General features: G+C 37.0%; 1 protein-coding gene across 3 annotated transcripts in view; it reads right to left on the bottom strand.

The window, feature by feature from the left end:
* Positions 1–15,971, bottom strand: part of ARB2A (ARB2 cotranscriptional regulator A) — a 473,507-nt gene extending 457,536 nt beyond the window's left edge. For all 3 annotated transcript variants that reach the window (XM_006164516.3, XM_027766702.1, XM_027766701.1), the window contains exons 1-2: positions 15,870–15,971; positions 13,188–13,288 (exon numbers count right to left, since the gene is read on the bottom strand). In XM_006164516.3, coding sequence (XP_006164578.1) covers positions 13,188–13,288; positions 15,870–15,939 — 171 coding nt within the window. In that variant the 5' untranslated portion in view covers positions 15,940–15,971. The remainder of the gene's footprint in view (positions 1–13,187; positions 13,289–15,869) is intronic.
* Positions 15,972–19,928: the final 3,957 nt, after the last annotated feature.

Here is a 19,928-nt window from a genome sequence, read left to right as displayed (position 1 = left end):
TGCCTTAGAATGACAGCATATCTATAATCTGTGGTAGACAAGAAGGCAGTCCTCACAGTGCAGAAACAAAACGAAGAAACGGGTGAAATCAGGGGGTATACTATGAAGATGTCTCATTTGTGTGGCTTGATGTGACTAGCTTCCTGACGAATTCTTAATAAAATACATTAACTTAAAATACTCCTAACTTAGGAAGTAGGGATCCTTGGTTAGAATGTCAGGAAATGAAGGGGCATGTTAGGGTTTACTTAGTAATCATAAGTTACCACTGAACATTATAAATAACCTCAATTCTGATCAGGTAGCTAGTCTGATAGACCAGTTAGTGGTTACTGTAAAGTTTGTTTATTCTGAGAAGGTCTGTCTTGCTTCTACTTAAAATGCTAAACAGACTATTCCAGATGATGCAATTGATATGCTATATGAAAGCTATCAAGGGAACCAGCAGATGGCGTAATGGTTACATCACTGGACTCCCATGTAGTCGAGCGCACTTAGAGTCCCAGACCTGATGGCTTAAAACTCACGCCAGGAGCATGTGCATGCATGCCCAAAATCCCAAGAGGAGAAGGGATTGCAATGTGGCCATACTCCCAGGAGGTGATTTCTTACTTTCTGTCTCTTTGGCAAGTGTACGTGCCCTATAGCAAAATCTCTCTTTAAAAAAAAAAAAAGTCATCATGGATAGGCTTTATAAATATTCAACACAGGTCTCTTCCCAAATAATGATACATCAAAAAGGAAATTATTTATATGTGCCCTCCCTCCTCAAAATAACTTTATTATTGGAAAATCATGAAATAGTTCAAGATACAATTTTATATTTTCTGTTTCAGATTTCCCTTAATAAGTTTGCAAATGATAAGGAAATCAGGATGATTCACAAGTGTAGGAGGGAAGAGACAAAGGCACTCATCCCAGTGGGATTGAAATTTTTTTTATTCTGTTTTTGTTTTAATTAAACAAGTATCTTTTTAAAAAATCGATTTTTTGTGGGCAGTATATTGTTTCATAGCATGTACATAGTATAATTATCAAAGCACAGACATAAAATACATTCACTAATTTCAACATGGGACATTTCATTATGTTGTACACATCTGATAATAGTTCGACTAGTTTCATGTGTGTTCTGCAGTATATATTCAATTGTCAAAAACTTTTTTTTTTTAAGAGAGACTTCTGCTATAGCACGTGTATGCTCACCAGAAAGACAAAGAGACAGAAAGCAAGAAATCACTCTCTTGGGAAATAGCCATGCCACAATCCTTTCTCCTCTGTTCTCTTCCCAGGATCTTAGGCGTACATGCACACGTGCCTGGCATGAGTTTAAAGCTACGGGGTCTGGGACTTGAATCACGGTCAGTCATATGGGAGTTCAGTAACGTAACAGCTATGCCATCTGCAGGTCCCAACCACAATTTTTACTTTGCCGTGGTGCACATTACATAAACAATTACCTTTGTTTGCATGCACTCTGTGTCTGTGATCAATATTTTCCTGAAAATACCTCCTGAATGCCATGGAGCTTCTTGTGTCTACCATTATTTTCTCCACTTCAACACTATCAAGTCCTTCTTTTTCTGCTATAGAGTATGGACATTCAGTATATATTAAGCAGGGACATGGACATACTGTAAATTTTCTTTCATAGCCTTTTTGTTTTGGAGAGGTTTTGTTTGTTTGTTTGTTTGTTTTTGCTTTAGGGTACATGCACTTGCCAGAAAGACAGAGAGAGACAGAGACAGAAAGTGAGAAATCACCGCCCAGGAGGATGGCCACACCACAATCCCTTCTCCTCCATTCCCCTCTCGGGATCTTGGGCACGTATGCACACGCACCCGGCGTGAGCTCAAGCCACTGGGTCTGGGACTCAAACTGAGGTCTACTACATGGGAGTCCAGCGACATAGCCATTAAGCTAACTGCTGGTCCCTAGGCTTTTTTTCTTTATGACCAAGTAGTATTCCACTGTTACTTATACCACATTTATTTATCCATTCATTGCTGTTGTTGGGCAACTGAGGCTGATTTTGTGTCTTAGCTATTGTGAATAATGCTGTGATAAATATGGATGTACAAATAAATGTCTCTACCTCAGGGTGATTTCCTGCCCTTTAGGTAAATACCCAAGAATGGGATTACTAGGTCATACAAAAGTTCTATTTTTAGATTTTTGAGGCATTCTGTACTATTTTCCACAGTTACTGGACTAACTCACATTCCCACCCACAATGCCAGGGTGGGGAGGGGGAGTCCTTTTTTTCCACAGCTTCACCAGCATTTGTTAATTCTTTGTTTCTATAATCATAGCCTTTTCAACTGTGATTAGGTGATTCCTCACTTTGGTTCTGATTTGCATTTCCCTTCTGACAAGAAAGGTTAAAATTTTTTTCATATGCTTTTTGGTCACTCCTATGTCTTCCTTTGAGAAATGTCTGTTCAGATCAATTGGCCTTTTTTCTTTCTTTCTTTCTTTTTTTTTTTTATTGGAATGGTTTATCAGTTATTTTGTGGGTGAGCAATTTGAGCTCCTTACACCATCTGGCTATCAATGCCTTCTCTGAAATATATTATATAAATATTATCTTATATTCTCTCAGTTGTCTCTTTATCCTGTTTAAATGTTGTCTTTCCTGTTCAGAAGTATTTTAGCCTAATATAATGCCATTTGTCTATTTTCAGTGTTGTTGCCCATGCTGTAGAGGTCTTATGTAAGAAATCTTTGCCTGCTCCAATATCTTGAAGTGTATCCCTTGCATTTTCCTCAAGCAGTTAAATAGTTTTAGGCTTTACATTTAAGTTTTTAATTCATTTTGAGATAATTTTTGTAAATGGTGAGAAGTGAGAGTCTAGTTAAAGTTTTTATATAGTTGCTAAAAAATGGGATGCACAGAGAACTTGATAGGGTTGACCAGAATTTTTTTTAGAGAGATTTTTGCTATAGGGCACAAGCATTTGTTGGAGAGACAGAGAGAGGATGAGAGACAGAAATCAAGAAATAACCCCTTGTGGGGATGGCCACAATGCAATGCCTTTTCCTCCATTCTCCTCTCAGGATTTTGGGCACACATGCACATGCACCCGGAATGAGTTTTAAGCCACTGAGTCCAGGACTCAAACAGCAGTCGACTAGGTGGTAATCCACTGATGGAACCATGATGCCACTTGCTGGTATCGACACAGGATTTTAATGCAGCATTATCAAAAGGTGGACCGAAAGCGAGTTCCTACCAATTCTCTAGCACTGAACAGCCCTCAACAAACCTAATCTATTTAGCTCTGTAAGAAGACAGAGAAGAAAGAAAATAATGAAAACTGTCCCCACTTCTCTGGAAGTGATATTATGAGAGAACAGTCAAAGGTCTCTTAGTTCAACCCTGATTGGCTATTAAAGGCAATATGTACATGTTTGGGTAATATGGGTAACTGGGAGTGGAAAAGAAAACTGACTCCTTAATGAAGTGGCCCAAGTGCTGTTTCCAAAACATTTTCAAGAAACTGAGTTAGACTGAGAAGGTATGGGAATGCTGGGACTGACCGGAGTAAATTTAAATGAGAATCAGAATGTCTGAACAGATGATAAAAAAATCATTGTCTCCTTTATCTGAATATATCATTGGAATGGACATAATATCTGATGGAGAATGCTTCCCATTTTGAGTACACATAAGTTTGTTCTTCAGCTAGTATAAATTAGAAATGCTAAATGAGTACTAATTGAGTTGCCTAAACCTAAACAGGTTTTTTCTTTGAAGCAACATAGAATACTTGATGAACAAAGAGAGATTAGAACTTAAACCGTTGAGGGGAACACTCCTACATTGTTGATGGGAATGTAAATTTGTTCAGCCACTGTGGAGAACAATATGGAGGTTCCTCAAAGACCTTCAAATAGAACTACCATATGATCCAGCAATTCTACTCCTGAATAGCTACCCAAAGGACAGGAGAATGCTCAGAAAAGCACCTGCACAACTATATTTACTGCAGCACTATTCACAATTGCTAAGACATGGAACCAAACCAAATGTCCACAAACAGATGAATGAATTGAAAAAGTGTGGCACATATACTCCATGGAATATTATTCAACCATGAAAAACAAGGCCCTGGAATTTGATAGAAAGTGGACAAATATGGAAGATTTGTTGCTGAGTGAAGCAAGTCAGGCTACAAAAGACAGACATTATTTGTCCCCACTTAACATATGCCAACTATCCGCACTTTATGGTAGAGATTGAAAGACTGGAGGACATAAAAGCATTAAAAATTGTTATGGACACTAGAGACAAAGGGGAAGGAGAGGGCGGGAGGGGAAGAGTGCAGGAAAGGAAATTTGGGGGAAAAATGGAGAGGTAAGATATTTGTGGGACACAGCCATGTTTTATTATTTGTTGATGAGGATGTGTATAGTATTCTCAACTGGACTGAGATGTATATCATGCTGGACAAAGTCTCTTTACAAATCTAAATGATGTTTAATGATTGAATGCATAAATAATAATAAATTATCAAAAAAATAAAGTAACTGACATACTAAAAATAAAAATAAAATACGATTGACAGTAAAAAAAAAAGAAGAAGAATTTAAACCATTGACTTGTTAGAAAATTAAGTGCTGGTACAACAAATTCACTGTATAACAGCCCTGTGTGGCCTGTGAAAATAGGGAACAATGCACAGAAGCAAACAGTGGATTACTGAGGCCTAAATAAAGTGATCCTAACTCTAGCAGCACCAGTCCCTGACAAGGTACCAGCTATTCAAAGAAGACAACAATCAGATCAGCTCATGGCCTGCTGGTTAAGGCAGCTGGATTCCAAATGGCTAACCACATAGTTCAAGTTTAAGTTGGGCCCAGCAACTTAAGACACATACCCCTGGTGTGCAAAATGGTTTGGGAGGGGCCAGAGGTCAGCCATGCTTTTCAGATCAGAACAGGCCTAGCATAGCCTGTATATGAGGTGGTTCAGGGGGGTAGAGAAGAGCAGACATTGTGAGTGAAGTCAGTTGGAGCTTAAGTCTGATAGGATAGAGTGTCAGGCCTACCCTGTCTGCCAGACTGGGGGCAGTTGGCCAAATTCCTCAGTCTATGTTGGATGGTGGTGCTCTGTTATGTGTCCTTTGCACTCTTGAGGCTGTGTAGACTTCATTGTAAATAGAGCTCTACCTGCCAGTTGACTTGAAGGATGGTGCTTGCTAGCTTAGAGTGGGGAGGGGTGGAAGGCCCAATGTTTTTCTTGTTTGTTTTTAAAATTTTCTTTGAAGTTGTATGCTCCTGCACTTCCTTATGATGTGTGTTAACTTGGTGCCATTTTCCTTGTTTTTCTGTGGGGGGCAATGCTGGAATTTTTGGTGGGAATCTGGAGTTCAGAGTTTTGGAGAAGAGTGTCTTTCATTTTTCTCCGATGAAGGGAAGGCTGAGGGAGAGAAGTTCTCCAGAGCCTCACTGACTTCAGGCAGTTTGCTCCTCTCTACTTTTCCAAGTAGAAACCACATGGACTGGAAGTTCTGTCCCCTACCCTTGTCAGATCCACCCAATTCCTCTTTCTGTGGGGACTGCTCATGGGCAGCAGTTAGCCCATGTACCTCTCGGATGCAGTGGTGGCAGTGGTAGGCACTTGCCTTCAGGCAGCAGGCATATTTCCCCTGACTTACCCAACCTCTCTGGTCCCAGTGTGGCTGGGGGCTGAGCCAGGGAGGTAGAGCATGAGGTAGTAACTGTGGCAGCAGCGACCACTGCAGGTACAGAGGTGCAGATAGTGGCAAAAGTGGTGCTGGCATTGGCATTTACACTTAAATTGTCTTTTGAGTAAAGCAAATTGCCCTTCATAACACATGTGGGACTCATCCAATGAGTTGAAGGCCTTAAGAGAATAAAGAATGATTTCCCCTGAGCAAGAATTCTGCCAGCAGACCAGCTTTGGACTCAAACTACAACTCTTTTCTGAGCTTCTAGCCTGCTAGTCTTTCCCATCAGATTTTAGGCTTAGTGTCCTCCACAAACACATTACCCAATTTCTTAAAATATGCTTTTCTGTATCTGTATACATATATACCTTCTATTGGCTCCATTTCCCTGGAGAGTCCTACCATCTAGTCTTAGTATGGAAGGACCACATGACTCATCTAGTAAAAGCAGAAAGATATATTCACCACTAAGAGAAACAAAGTACCATACATGCTATAATAGAATTATTTTAAAACGCATATAAGACACAAAGAGAGAGGTCATGGATTAGAGAGAGCTCTCTGAGTGGCTGATCTATGTTTGAAAGATGAATAAATATTCCGGAAGCAGATGAAAGGAGGGTAGTGAAAAATATCCCTGCCACCAAATGCTCTCTGTGTGAGAAGAGACCTAGACATAGAAAACAGTATGACACATTTTTAAAAATATAAGTAGGTTATATAGATAGAGCCCAGGGTGAGCAGGAACTGGGATAAAAAGGAGGCAAGTGATAAAACCAGAGAAATATAAAAGGGCCAGCTCATGAAAGGTCTGATATGGTAAGTCTAAGGAGTTCGGGTTTCATTTTGTAAAGAAGCCTATAAATTTTCTAAAAAAAGACCAACATAAGCACAGTTGCAGCTTTAAAAGATATCTCTGATAGCAGTGCTAAAAACAGGTTAAAGGGCCAGCAGGTGGCATGGAGGTTAAGGTGCTGGATCTCACATGGCCAGCTGTGCGGTTCGAGTTGCAGACTTGGCAGTTTGAGAATCACGCTGGGCACATCTGTGTGAGGGTCCCAAATCCCAAGTGGAGATTAGAGGAAAAGGGATTGAGGCATGGCCATCTCCTTTGAGGGGTAATTTCTCATTCCCTCTGCACCCCTCAAGTTTGTCTCTGGAAAAACTAAATATATACATACACACACACAGGTTCAAAAAGGGTCAGCCCCATGCCTTATATGTTTAAGGGAGCTGGATCCCACATGGTCAAATATAGTTCTAATCCCTGCCTTGGGGGCATGAAAACATGTTGGGCATGGGTATCAGTGCCCCAAACCCCAATAGGATGGAGAAATGGAGAAAAAGGGATCATAACATGACCACATCTCACTGGGGAAGGAGACCATATCTCTCCCTTTCTCTCTGTCTGTCTCTCTGGTAAGCACACACACCCTCTGGTAATTGAAAACAAGTAATAATAATAGCTTCAAAGAAATAGAAATGGTGGGAATGCAGCAGGAGTGGATAGACCACATCAGAGGAAAATGTCTTAGTCAGCTCATAACAAAATACTATAGATTGAGTGGCTTACACAACAGAAATTTCTTTCTAATAGTTGTGGAGGCTTGGAAGTCCAAGGTTAAGGTGCCAGTCAATTCAGTTCCTGGAGACAGCTGTCTTCCTAGCTTGTAGGTGGACCTCTTCTCATCCTTACATAGCCTTTCCTCTGGGTACGACCACACAGAGAAAGTTCTTCTCCACTTCTTATAAAACCACCAATCCTATCTGATTAGGACTCAACCCTTATAACCTCATTTAGCTTTAATTACCTCCTAAAAGCCCTATCTCCAAATACAACTGCATTTGGGATTAAAGCTTCAACATATGAACTGGTGGGGTAAAGGTACACACAATTTAGTTCTTAGCAGGTAAGGAATAAGATGCATGAATTTCATATTATATGAAGGTATTAACTGTATACAAGTAATCACATTTCATTCAAATATTTGAATGTTAAAATAATAACATTTTGGGCACCAGTAGTTAGCGTAATGGCTATGTTGCTAGATTCCCATGTAGTCGACCGCAGTTCGAGTCCCGGATCCAGTGGCTTAAATTCACGCTGGGCACGTGTGCATGCGTGCCCAAGATCCCAAGAGAAGAGTGGAGGAGAAGGGATTGTGGCGTGGCCAACCCCCTCGGGGGTGATTTCTCGCTTTGTGTCTCTCAGTCTCTCTGTTTCTCTCTTTCTGGCGAGTGCACGTGCCCTATAGCAAAAACCTCTCCAAAAAAAAAAAAAAAAGAAAAGAAAAAAAAATATATAATAATGACATTTTGTATTATTGTTCCTGACTTTAAGTTACTCCTAGTTTTAAATACCTAAATATGCCCACTAGAAAAACCCTGTAAGACACTGCTGGCCTACATTCTTTCATAAATCTCATTTTTTAAAATGAAATCAATAATTTTATACTACTTTTCAAGACATATTATTAAATTAGATCTAATAAGAAAAACATCATATCCTTAATTGTTTTTGTAAGTGTGATCCTACCTGTTAATAAAAAAAAAAAAAACTAAGCTTATAACACTCCCTAATTGCTGCTATTCTCTAATTAAGCACCTGGACAACTTATTAATTCTTAAAGAGGTTATCAGGTATTTATCAAAGGAAATGCAAAAGCCCAAATTAGGCAAATAAATAAATAAATACATAAATAAAATCATGCATTATAATTTCAGCTGCATTAAAATTTCTCTAATTCAGGATTGATGTAAAAGAGATGAGAAAGTTTCACAAGTTGAGGGTTGTTTCTACCATCCTATTTACTACTTAACATGATAGCTGTTCCAGTATATATAAAACAGCTTCTATTTTGCAAATCACCCTTTCAGATTACTCTATCACCTCCTTAAACTGACAGCATCTTTCTAGATTTAGAGAAATTATCGAAACTTATTAAGGGCTCCATGTTTTTCCCAAGCTATGTGAGGACAGTACAAAAATATATACATATTAGCAAAAAACATTTGCTTGACTACAAAAATGTAACTGTGCAAAATGTAAGAGTATTCTTTTGTGTATTATGGTAGTGCATTCTGAAAACAAACTGACATCTTGGTTTATTTTACTTACACAATAAGTTTAATTTACATAGAAATGATAGAGTATTTCAGGAGAAAGTCTTAAAAACAATTTCTGCTGAATGACTGCTATAATAATCTTCTTACGAAAGAAATAAACATAAACTAAGACGGCAGTTCTGAACAGATATAGTAGCTCTCAGCTAAAGACAAAACTCGATATTCAGTAGGAAAACACTAAAAAAAAAAAACAGAAGGAGTTTTCATTTAGGTTTCTGGTTGAAGTCAAAATCTGTTTCCTTAAAACTTCGATCTTAACCATATCAAAAGCTGTTTATTAAGGCTGGCTCTAAGACAAAAAAATTCAAATTTGCACTATTATCTGAATCGTCCCTTTATGACCATGGATGAAAAGAGAACATTTTCAGAGCTTTTATGTCCAGGATTTGGTGAGATGTTTTCGCTTAATGGACCTACAGATCTTAAAGGCAAATGTGAAGTACTAAGTTAAATTTAAATACAAAGGTCTATTTGTCTTCTAGGAATTGTGGGTAGTTATACAAGAACACACATTTCTAAATGATGAAAGTCTGAAGTTTGATTACCAAGGTTAAAATTTTCTAACTGAATATGCCATAAGTCTATTTTCTCTAATAATTGTAATTGACAAAGCCTTAATAGTTTGCAACTTCCAGAACTTAAACGTCAATTGAAATAAAAAGAATTAAAATCATTTAGATTTACAAACAAATCATCATTATCATTTTCTTTTCTTCCAGTAAGCAAATATATATTTTTATGTTTGAATCCTAATATTAAGAAATTATCTAAAATGCACGAATACAAAATTTACACTAACAGTTTACAGATATGTATCGTACTCATCTATTATTCAAACAATGAGAAAGTCCCTCTTAAACTTTAAATTGCTTGAAACCATGCATAGAAAGTATAATCCACAGTCATAAGTAGCCTAAGAGAAATACAGGAAACTCATACCTGCCATCTACTTTATTAATGTTTTTCTCACTTTTCTTTAGTCTTTCTCATTTATTTTTAATTTAAATCTTGACAAATTGCATTCATCTGTAAAGACAAGTTAAATCACTTGTTTGCATAAGACAAAACAAAGAAGAAAAAAAGAACAGGAAAAAAGGAAACAGAAGGGAAAAAAAGATGGTGGCAGAGATGAAGGAAGACTTCGTAAAGGAGGAGACATCTGAGTCAAACCAAGAAGGCAAGTAGAGAGCTGGTATTACAACAAGGGAGGAAGGGGCATTTTCAAGGGGAGAAAACAGTAAAGATAAAAATACAAGGTGTGAATAAAGAACAGTAAATTGTTCAATTTCACTTGATGGTATGGCTCAGCAGTGGAAATTAAGGAATATGAATAAAACACAGGTCCACGGACATGTTAAATCTCACTATAATGAACTCCAAACAAATGAATTCACTACAGTAAAAACTGTGTCATTATTTATATGTAACTAAAATTCATACAACTCACTCCTAAGATGTGGGAAATGAAATTTAATTAATAACTAAACTTCAACAGTGAAATCAGTACTGTAAACAAGTATTCCAAAGGTGACATGAGAAACAAGATGGAATGGAATAAATACTATAACTAGACTTTCCCTCTCCTATGTGCTGAGTTTAATGTTAGGAAACTAAAGTTGAATTTTGATCAACACATGGGGAAGAAAAAAATTAGTACTTGAAATAGACTGGCCCATTGATCTAAATTTTAAAAACAACACATTAAAAGTTAAATGCTGGGGCCAGCAGGTGGCGTGGTAGTTAAGACCACTGGACTCCCACATGGCCAACCATGGTTCGAGTCCTAGACCTGGCGGCTTGCTTTCTTCCATTCCCTCTCTCCCTCTCTCTCTGATTCTTTTCTTCTCTGGCCAAATTAAAATAAATAAGTGAAATTAAATAAAACAATTCTTAAAAAAAAAAAGTTAAATGCTATGATTTTGGTGTTCACTTGGGGCCAATACTGAATATGCTCTCTCTATATATAATTATCCAATTAAAACTCAAAATATTTTTATTTTCATGGAGTAGGATCTACCAAAAATAATCTGTAACCTTCCATACATCCAAAGAATAAGGTATGAAGTCTTAGAATAAAGGAATCATTTATAAATGGTTGATTTAACAGGACACAGTGCATTTTGATACAAATGATGTTGGAGAACACAAGTTGGGAGTCAAACAGACATAGATGCCAAAACAGACAAGATATATTTGGAGAATAGCAACCTATCCAAGTGAGCTGAATGTAATCTCCATTCCAAAACAAATACATAAAAACTACAACAACAAAAACTAGCCCCTCTCTAAGGTCATTATACTGTGGTTACAGTCAACATTTCACAGCACATAATTCAAGTGAAAATGGATGGCAGGCAGGTATGAGCTACATGTTTTTGTTGTTGTTAAGAATTATTTATTTTCAGGACCAGCAGCTGGCGTAATGGCTATGTCACTGGACTTCAATGTAGTTGACTGTGGTTTGAGTCCTGAACCGGGTGGCTTAAACTCACACCAGGCGCACATGTGCGTGCGTGCCCATGATCCCAGGAGGAGAATGGAGGAGGAGAAGGGATTGTGGCATGGCCATCCCCCAGGGGGATGATTTCTCACTTTCTGTCTTCTGTTTCTCTCTGTCTTTCTGGCGAATGCACGTACCCTATAGTAAAAACCTCTAAAAAATATATATATATTTTATTTTATTTATTTGTTTTTGGGTTTTGTTTTTGTTTTTGTTTTTAATTTGACCAGAGAAAAACAAGCAAAGAGAAAATGGGAGAGATACTAAGTCCAGGACTCGAACTATGGTTAGCCATGTGGGAGTCTGGAGCCTTAACCACTACACTACTTAAGGGCCCTGAGCTACATGTTTTCATTTGTTCCTCTTGCCTCTCATATCCCAAAGAGGCAATGTGGACAGGCCTATGTGGATGGTGAACATGCAAAGGGAATGTATCCAGTTGAAGAACCTCAAATTTTGGAAATCTGCCATCCTCTGCCACCATCAGGAGAAGGAAAGATCATTATCTGTACTTTCGATAGCAAACAAATCTGCCCACTGCCTTGGATAGAGATGCAACTTCACCTTTAAAGATTGTATCCCATAGAAATACTCTTGATAAGATAGTGCAGAAGAGACACTGGCAAAGTCTTTGTTAAGACATGCAGAAATGCAAGAGACCCAAAAAGAAATGTCTTCTACCATATTAAATATTCTTTATGCTACTATTTATACTATCACATATTTTATGCTATTACCTAGTCAAGTCACTCATTTTGACTTTAATAAAAAGCAAAAAAAAAGATTATAGACATTTCAGTTTTTCTATTGAAAAGTTAAGTAGCTGTCTGGCTATTACACTAATGTTTCCATAGGAATTTTATTTTATTTTTTAAAAAAAGCCTTAATATGACATGCAATGAGTAAAAATTTGGCTTTAACAAAACATTAAGCTAATGAGAAATGATATCTTCAAAGTTTCCTACCAGCAGTACCATATACGATGTATCTTACATTTACAAAGCGTAAATCTTTGTCAAGTCAAAGGTAAAGAATTAAATTTATTAACCAAATATTAATCTTCTTCATGTAAACAAACACTTGAACACTTATTCCTCTTGGTACAGTGTGGGACACAAATTCCTGGCAACATTCAAAAATTTAAATTTGGCAAAAATGTGTTTTCCTGGGGCTGGCAGATGGCACAGTGGTTAAGGGCGTTGTACCCCCACATGGCCAACCGCCTTTCAGGTCCTGAACCTGGTGGATTGCCTTCTCACTCACTCTCTTTCTGTGTCTCTCTGTCCCTCTCTGGTCAAATTAAAATTAAAAAATTAAATTAAATTAAATAATTCTTTTTTAAAAAAGTGTTTTCCTATATAATTATTCACTGTAACTTTTTTTTTCCTATTTTTTTTTTTTTTTTGGAGAGGTTTTCGCTATAGGGCATGTGCGCTCGCCAGACAGAGAGAGATATAGAGACAGAAAGCGAGAACTCACCCCCCAGGGGGGATGGTCATGCTGCAATCCCTTCTCCTCCATTCTCCTCTCGAGATCTTGGGCACACGCGCACACGCGCCTGGCATGAGTTTTAAGCCACCAGGTCCGGGACACGAAACGCGGTCAACTACTTGGAAATCCAGTGACATAGCCATTATGCTAACTGCTGGTTCCCACTATAAAATATTGTAGTTGGCATAAAAATAGAAATTTTTAAACTGACAATATGTTTCTAATATAACCACCAAAAGCAATCAAACAAAAAAAAGGAAAAACAGTTTTAAATTCTTTTTTTGTAGAAGGAGGGCATGGACTGCTGCATCTTAAAAACATTTATTCTGAGCATCGAAAATTGGAGGACAAAAGTGAAAGGAAGTTATGTGACATACCTCTCCCAGAGCCTCGTATCTTTTCTGGTTCCATCTGTGTAAGTCTTCCCGATAGTTAAAAACAAACGGCTCCCCAGTTTTTATGTGTCTTAATTGCCCCTCTAGAAGATAAACAAGCAATAATGGTATGACTTAAAGTGCATTTACAATATGTACAGTACAACAAATAATGTCTTATTAAAATGAACTTTCTCAGAACAATTTATTTTTAACTACATTTTTTCTTCAAACATCAGTATGATGCAAATATATGAACAGTATAACAGAATGTTCCCCCAAGTACTCAAAAACTAATCTTCTTGATCTTCATGTCTCTAATACAAACCAGATTTATATTTGAGGCCCCACTGTGTGTAAGACTGTCTACTAGCTCTTGCCAGGAACACTATCCTAATACTAAAGAAGCTTAGAAGCTAACTAGGAAATAAAAGCATATTAAAAATCAAGCAACTTTTAGGGAAGTTAAACAAATAAGAATAAAGTTGGCAGTCTGCCACAGTTGATTCATGTAGATAATAAAATCCAGAATGACTTTAGAAAACAATGAAATTCTATGGGCTAGAATAGGTTCAGAAGGTCCCAGTGAGATTTTTCAACTAGACCTTGAAATATAAATAGGATATCATATGGAAATTAGAGAGAGGTGGTGAGCAAACACAGGTTTGGATTGTCAAATCAGACTCATTCAAGAGACTTTTACCGACAATGACTAAGTTTTACTCATAATTCGGAGAGTGCCAACAAGTCGTAAGCACAGGCAAAACAAAGAGGGGCACAGGACATCCCAGCCTTTCTCCCCAGGTCCCTTCCTTTCATTGAATAGCACTTTCTGGCCCAGAGTAAGCGAGGTCTCTAGTGAAGCACATAGGTCACCTTACATATTGGCATGCATTTTGGTTATAAATTATTTCCATTTTACGTGTCAAAAGTTATTTGGCTTGCATGATATTCTTCAGAGAAACATGCCTCACATTTCTATAGGCTTGCTATAGCAATGCTAAACCAGTTGTTCTGTTCAAAATTTAAATCCATTAAAAAAGACTCTCCTTATAGTAAATATTAGTCTGTATTTCCTAAAATTTTAATTATCAACACCTCTACCAATAGGAAAAACCAGGTCACCTGTCCACTTTCTTTTCCCAGAATTATTTCTCCAATAAGCAAAAGAGAAATAGAACACCAACCAATTGCTTTAACCTCTATTCCCTTACTGGCAACAAAATATTACTACCTATACATAGGCTGGCATAAGATATCCTTAAAAAAGTAAAAAAAAAAAAAAAAAAGAAAAAGAAAAAGAAAGCATTGAAACTATCAGAAAAAATATCTAAGTTTCTAATATCTTCTCTTTGAATTCAGTTAGCATCTAATACACGGAGACAGTCACTCCACGTCCTAACATCTATTACTGAAATTGTAAAGGGGTATCCACTAATACAATGACAGATCACAAATTCAGCTGATTCAGAACAACAAACAGAAAACTGAATCTCAAGGGGCAGCAAGTGGGGTGGTGGTTAAGGTGTTGAGTTCCCACATGGCCAATTATGGTTCAAGTTTCAGACCTGGTGGCTGAAATCACACTAGGCACTTGTTTGTGCATGCTCAAAATCCCAGAAGAAGAACAGAGAAGAAGGGATTGTTGCATGGCCATTCCCTGGGGTGGGGGTAGGGGGAGTGATTTCTTACTTTCCCACCATCTCTCTTTGTTTCCAGCAAGTACAAATGTCCTATGGCAAAGACAAAGAAAGGAAGGAAGGAAGGAAAGAGAAAGAAAGGAGAAAGAAAGAAAGAGAGAGAGAGAGAGAGAGAGAGAGAGAGAGAGAGAGAGAGAGAGAGAGAGAGAGAGAGAGAGAGAGAGAGAGAGAGAGAGAGAGAGAGAGAGAGAGAGAGAAAGAAAGAAAGAAGAAAGAAAGAAAGAAAAAGAAAAGAAGGAGGAAGGGAGGGAGGGAGGGAAGAAGGGAAAGAAAGAAAGAAAGAAAGAAAGAAAGAAAGAAAGAAAGAAAGAAAGAAAGAAAGAAAGAAAGAAAGAGAAAGAGAGAGAGAGAGAGAGAGAAAGAAAGAGAGAGAGAAAAGAAGAAAAAAGAAAGAAGGAAGAAAGGAAACATCAATTCAAATGCTACCTACACTGCAAAAATATTACCCTTTGAGTAAAACAATGTATTATTAATCCAATGAATCATGATTCTTTGTTCCAGAAGTGTCCTTATAAATTCTTCCACATCCCAAGTACAAAGGTTATTTTATTCAGAACTTAATAAATTTTAAAACAAGGTTATTGCCTGAAAAAATCATGGGAAATTGAGTATTATGTTTTAACATATTGTCACAGATAATTATTGCCAGTCACTTCATTTTAAATAACATGTGAAACAGTAGTACCTTTCTATATAATTTAATTAAGAGTTCCAAATGGATAACAAGGGGTTGAATGCTCAAGGCTGAAATACATAAGCTGAATCAAATTCATGTCCTCTAGTTTACATGACTTGACAACTATGGGAAATTGTTACTTGATTCTTTTACTTGAGTGAAGGATTTTACCATGCAAGGTTAAGTCATTATTTCTCAAAAGAAATACATAAAACATTCTAGCTGGCCTTTACAAGTGGCAAACAGTATCTGTTCTATGATTCTATTAGCATTGTTAAGTAAATTCTGCATACAGAATATACCACTTACTTTCATTAAAAGCATATTCAAATCCTTCCAGGGTATCAGGAAAATCGAGAGGTGGTTCATCTTTTTTCATTAGTTCATCCAAGTCTATCCTAGATAACAAATCTAGAAAAGAAATGACATGAAAATGATTTACATTTATTTTTACAGTTAACAACAAAGACTACATCTTAAATAATTTGTATGTATTCTTTTGTTTTATTAGATTAATTTTTATGTGTTGGTTTAACTAGTAATGGAAGTATATTTTTAAGTTCCCAAAATGCTGTATAGGCTGAGCATTCCTAATCTAAACATCTGAAATACAAAATGCTCCAAAATCTGAAACTTTGTTGAGTGTCAATATGATGCCACAAGTGGAAAATTCCACAACTGACCTCATGTGATAGATTGTAGTCGAAATTTGGCAGTACAAAAATACTGTAGAAAATTACCTTCAAGCGATGTATATGAGATATATATGAAACATGAATAAATGTTGTTTAGACTTCAGTCCTATCATTATTGCATAAAAACACAGAAAGATACATCTAGACTTTTATGACAACCTAATACATGTAAATATTCCAATATCCAAAATATTCCTGGTCCCAAGCCTTTTGAACAATGGATACTCAACATAGATTATGATCAAACATAAAGACACATAATATAAACACTTTCAAAACCAGGTCTTAAAACAATCACAAAGATCTTATTAAATTATTAACTTCATCCCTTAAAAATAGCTATTAATTTTTAACTTTTAACCTCTTTCTACAGTGTAAAAACTTCAGACATTACTATGACTTTTAAGGTGTCATTAGATCTTACATATAAATGAAACTATTATTTTCAAGTGAGGGAAGTTATTTTAAGTCTTAATAGTGGTAATATAGCATATTTGTCCATTCTTAGGGGGAAAAACATTAAAATAAAACATTCTAACTGGAGAAAATTGTTGACACAAGCAATTTCTTTTTAAAATTTTTCTCCTCTCTCTCTCTTTTTTTGGCCATAGGACACTTGTGCTTGCTGAAGACAGAGCTAGACAGGGAGATGGAAAGAGAGAAATCACTCCCAATGAGGATGGCCATGCCACAATCTCTTCTCCTCCACTCTCCTCTCAGAAATTTGAGCATGCACAGACACTCAAATGGCATGTTTTTCAAGCCACTAGGGACAGTTGGCCATGTGGGATCCAGCGCCTTAACTACCATGTCACCTACTGACCCAATTTCTACTCTTTACATTATGATTCCAAGAAATTAAAAAAAAAAATCTATTAGTGAGTTGTTTCTTTTAAAATAAGCATTTTATTTTCAGAATACTTTCAGATTTGTGGACAACCTAAAAGACAATACAAAGAGTGCCAGTTACCCCTGACCCAGGGTTCCCTACTGTTAACGTTTCACATCACCATGGTACACTGGTTGAAATAAAGAAACCAATGTTGGAACATTATCACTAACTACTGTCTGATACTGTTCATATTTTACCAGTTTTTGCACTAATTTTCTTTTTCTGATCCAGGATTCCATCCAGGATACAACACTGCATTTCTCCCCAATCTCCCCTGACTTGTGGCAGCTTCCAGTCTTTCCTCCTTTTCCACGAACTACACAGTTTTAAGGAATATTCACTGGGAATTTTATAGAATGATCCTGAATTTGGATTTGTTTGATGGTTTTTTCCCTGTGATTACATTAGGGTTATAAGTATTTGGAAAGAATACCACAGAGGTGAACTTTCATTCCAGTCACCTCATGTCTAGTAGAAAATGATATTCACAGGCTATCTCAGATGTTTCTTTTCTCTTCTTCCTTTTTATTTTTATTTTTTTTTTTAAAAAGAGAGAGATTTTTGGTATAGGGCACATATGCTTGCCAGAGAGACAGAAAGTGAGAAATTGCCCCCTAGGTGGGATGGCCATGCTGCAATCCTTTCTCCTCCTTTCTCTTCACAGGACTTTGAGCATACATGCACACATGTGCCCAGTGTGAGTTTTAAGTCACTGGGTCTGGGACTTAAATTGTGGTCAACTATGTGGGAGTCCAGCAACGTAACCATTGTGCCATCTTCTGGTCCCAGTCACAGATGTTAACCTTCATCACTTGGTTAAGGAAGGGTGTGCCAGTCTTCTCCACTATACAATTGCTATTTGTACCTTTCAGCAATCTATTCTTTTTAAAGAGGTTTCTTTTCTTTTCTTTTCCTTTTTTTTTTTTTTTCTTGCTGTAGGGTACATGCACTCACCAGAGAGACAGAAAGCGAGAAATCACTCCCCAGAGGGTATGGCCAAGCTGCCAGCCTCCTCGTCAACTCTCCTCTGGGGATTTTGGGCATATACATACACACATGCTCCAGGCATGAGTTTCAAGCCACCAGGTCCTGGACTTGAATCGTGGTAGACCATGTGGGAGTCCAGGGATCCTTATGCCACCTCATGGTCCCTCCATCATCTATTTTTTGGAAATGAGTCTGGTCTCCTCTCTGGAGGAGAGGAACCACATTCTACCTTCTGAAGGAAAGAACACCATGTATACATGGCATGGCTCCTCGATGCAGCAGCAATGTGCTTCTTGAGAGTAGCTGGATCTCACATGGCAACCACAGTTCAAATACCTGACCTGGTCAGTCTGAAACATGATGGATAATGTGTAACTGCCCAAGATCGAAAGGGCTAGAGGATTAGAAAAAGGGGAATGTGGTATAACCAGACACTGTGGAGGATGCTCCAATCCCCAACCCTCATATGCATAAGCACTCACTGATAAGGAATAAAGAAAATGTATTATACATGAATATACATAGTAAGTTTATTTTTAATAACCCAAACTGAAAACAACCCTAATGTCCTTCAATGAGTCAATGGCTAAACTGACTGATTAAATCCAAACAATGGAATATTACTCAGCACTGAAAGGAATACACTACTGATACTTGAAACAGCTTATATGGATTTCAATGGTACTATGTTTATTGAGAAAAGTCAATCTCAAAAGGTTCTCAAAAGCTCTATCATTTCCGTTACATAACACCTATTAAATGACCACACTACAGGAATGAGGAAGAGATTAGTGATTGCCCAGGGACAGGGATTGAGTTGGGTGGTGGGGGCACATGACCATAAAAGACCCAGAAGGGACTTTGTGGTGGTAGAACACTTTTATATCTTGATTGTCCTCACAGTTAAACAAAGGAATACATAACATCAAAATGTACAGAAGTAAATACACACATAATGATGACACATGACCTGGTAAAACTTGAAAAGGACTGTTCTTTAGTTCACAGTATTATATGAATATAAATATCTTGGTTTTGATAGTACTACAGCCATACAAAGTGTTACCAATCGAAGAATCTAGATAAAGGGTTCACAGGACTCTATGTACTATTTTTACAAATTCCTTTCAGTATATAATTATTCAAAAGTAAAACATAAAAACAAAAATGGTAGTGGAATGTTTCAACAAAAATAACTTAACATGATAGTTTTAACATTTGAAGAATAAAATATATGACCACAAAGCATGAAGAAAAGGAAGATGGGAAAAATTACATCGCAGGGAGGTTCTTAAAAATATATGTGAAGTAGTAGTATATTATTTGAAAGTAGACTGATTCATTAAAAATGGAGACTGTATACCCTAGGAAAAACAAACAAACAAAAAAAGGTACAAAACAAACAGAAATAGTTAACAGGCAAATTTTGGAGAGAAAATTTTTAAGTCTTAAAAAAAATGTTGTCAAACTCATTTATAGCATATAACACGAAAAGTGAACCCTATTACGTGATAGATTTTATGTAACAATAATATATTAATAGTGGTTCACCAATGGTAACAAATGTACAGCACTAATGCAAGGTGTAAATAATATGGGAAACTGAGTATGGTGGAGAGGTTGTATACACTACTCTACTCTTTGTGATAGTTCATTTTATTGTTAGGCTCCGATACCCAGTTATTTGGTCAAACATCATAGCTGTAGATATTTTTCAGATATGATTAAGATTTATATCAGTAAATTTTGATTGAAGTGGATTACCCTCTAAATTATAAATGGGCTTCATCCAAT

This window comes from Tupaia chinensis, unplaced genomic scaffold (assembly GCF_000334495.1).
Source record: "Tupaia chinensis unplaced genomic scaffold, TupChi_1.0 Scaffold143642_1, whole genome shotgun sequence".
Lineage (NCBI taxonomy): Eukaryota > Metazoa > Chordata > Mammalia > Scandentia > Tupaiidae > Tupaia > Tupaia belangeri.
The sequence above is the reverse complement of the archived record's forward strand: the minus strand, read 5'-3'. Positions and strand labels throughout refer to the sequence as shown.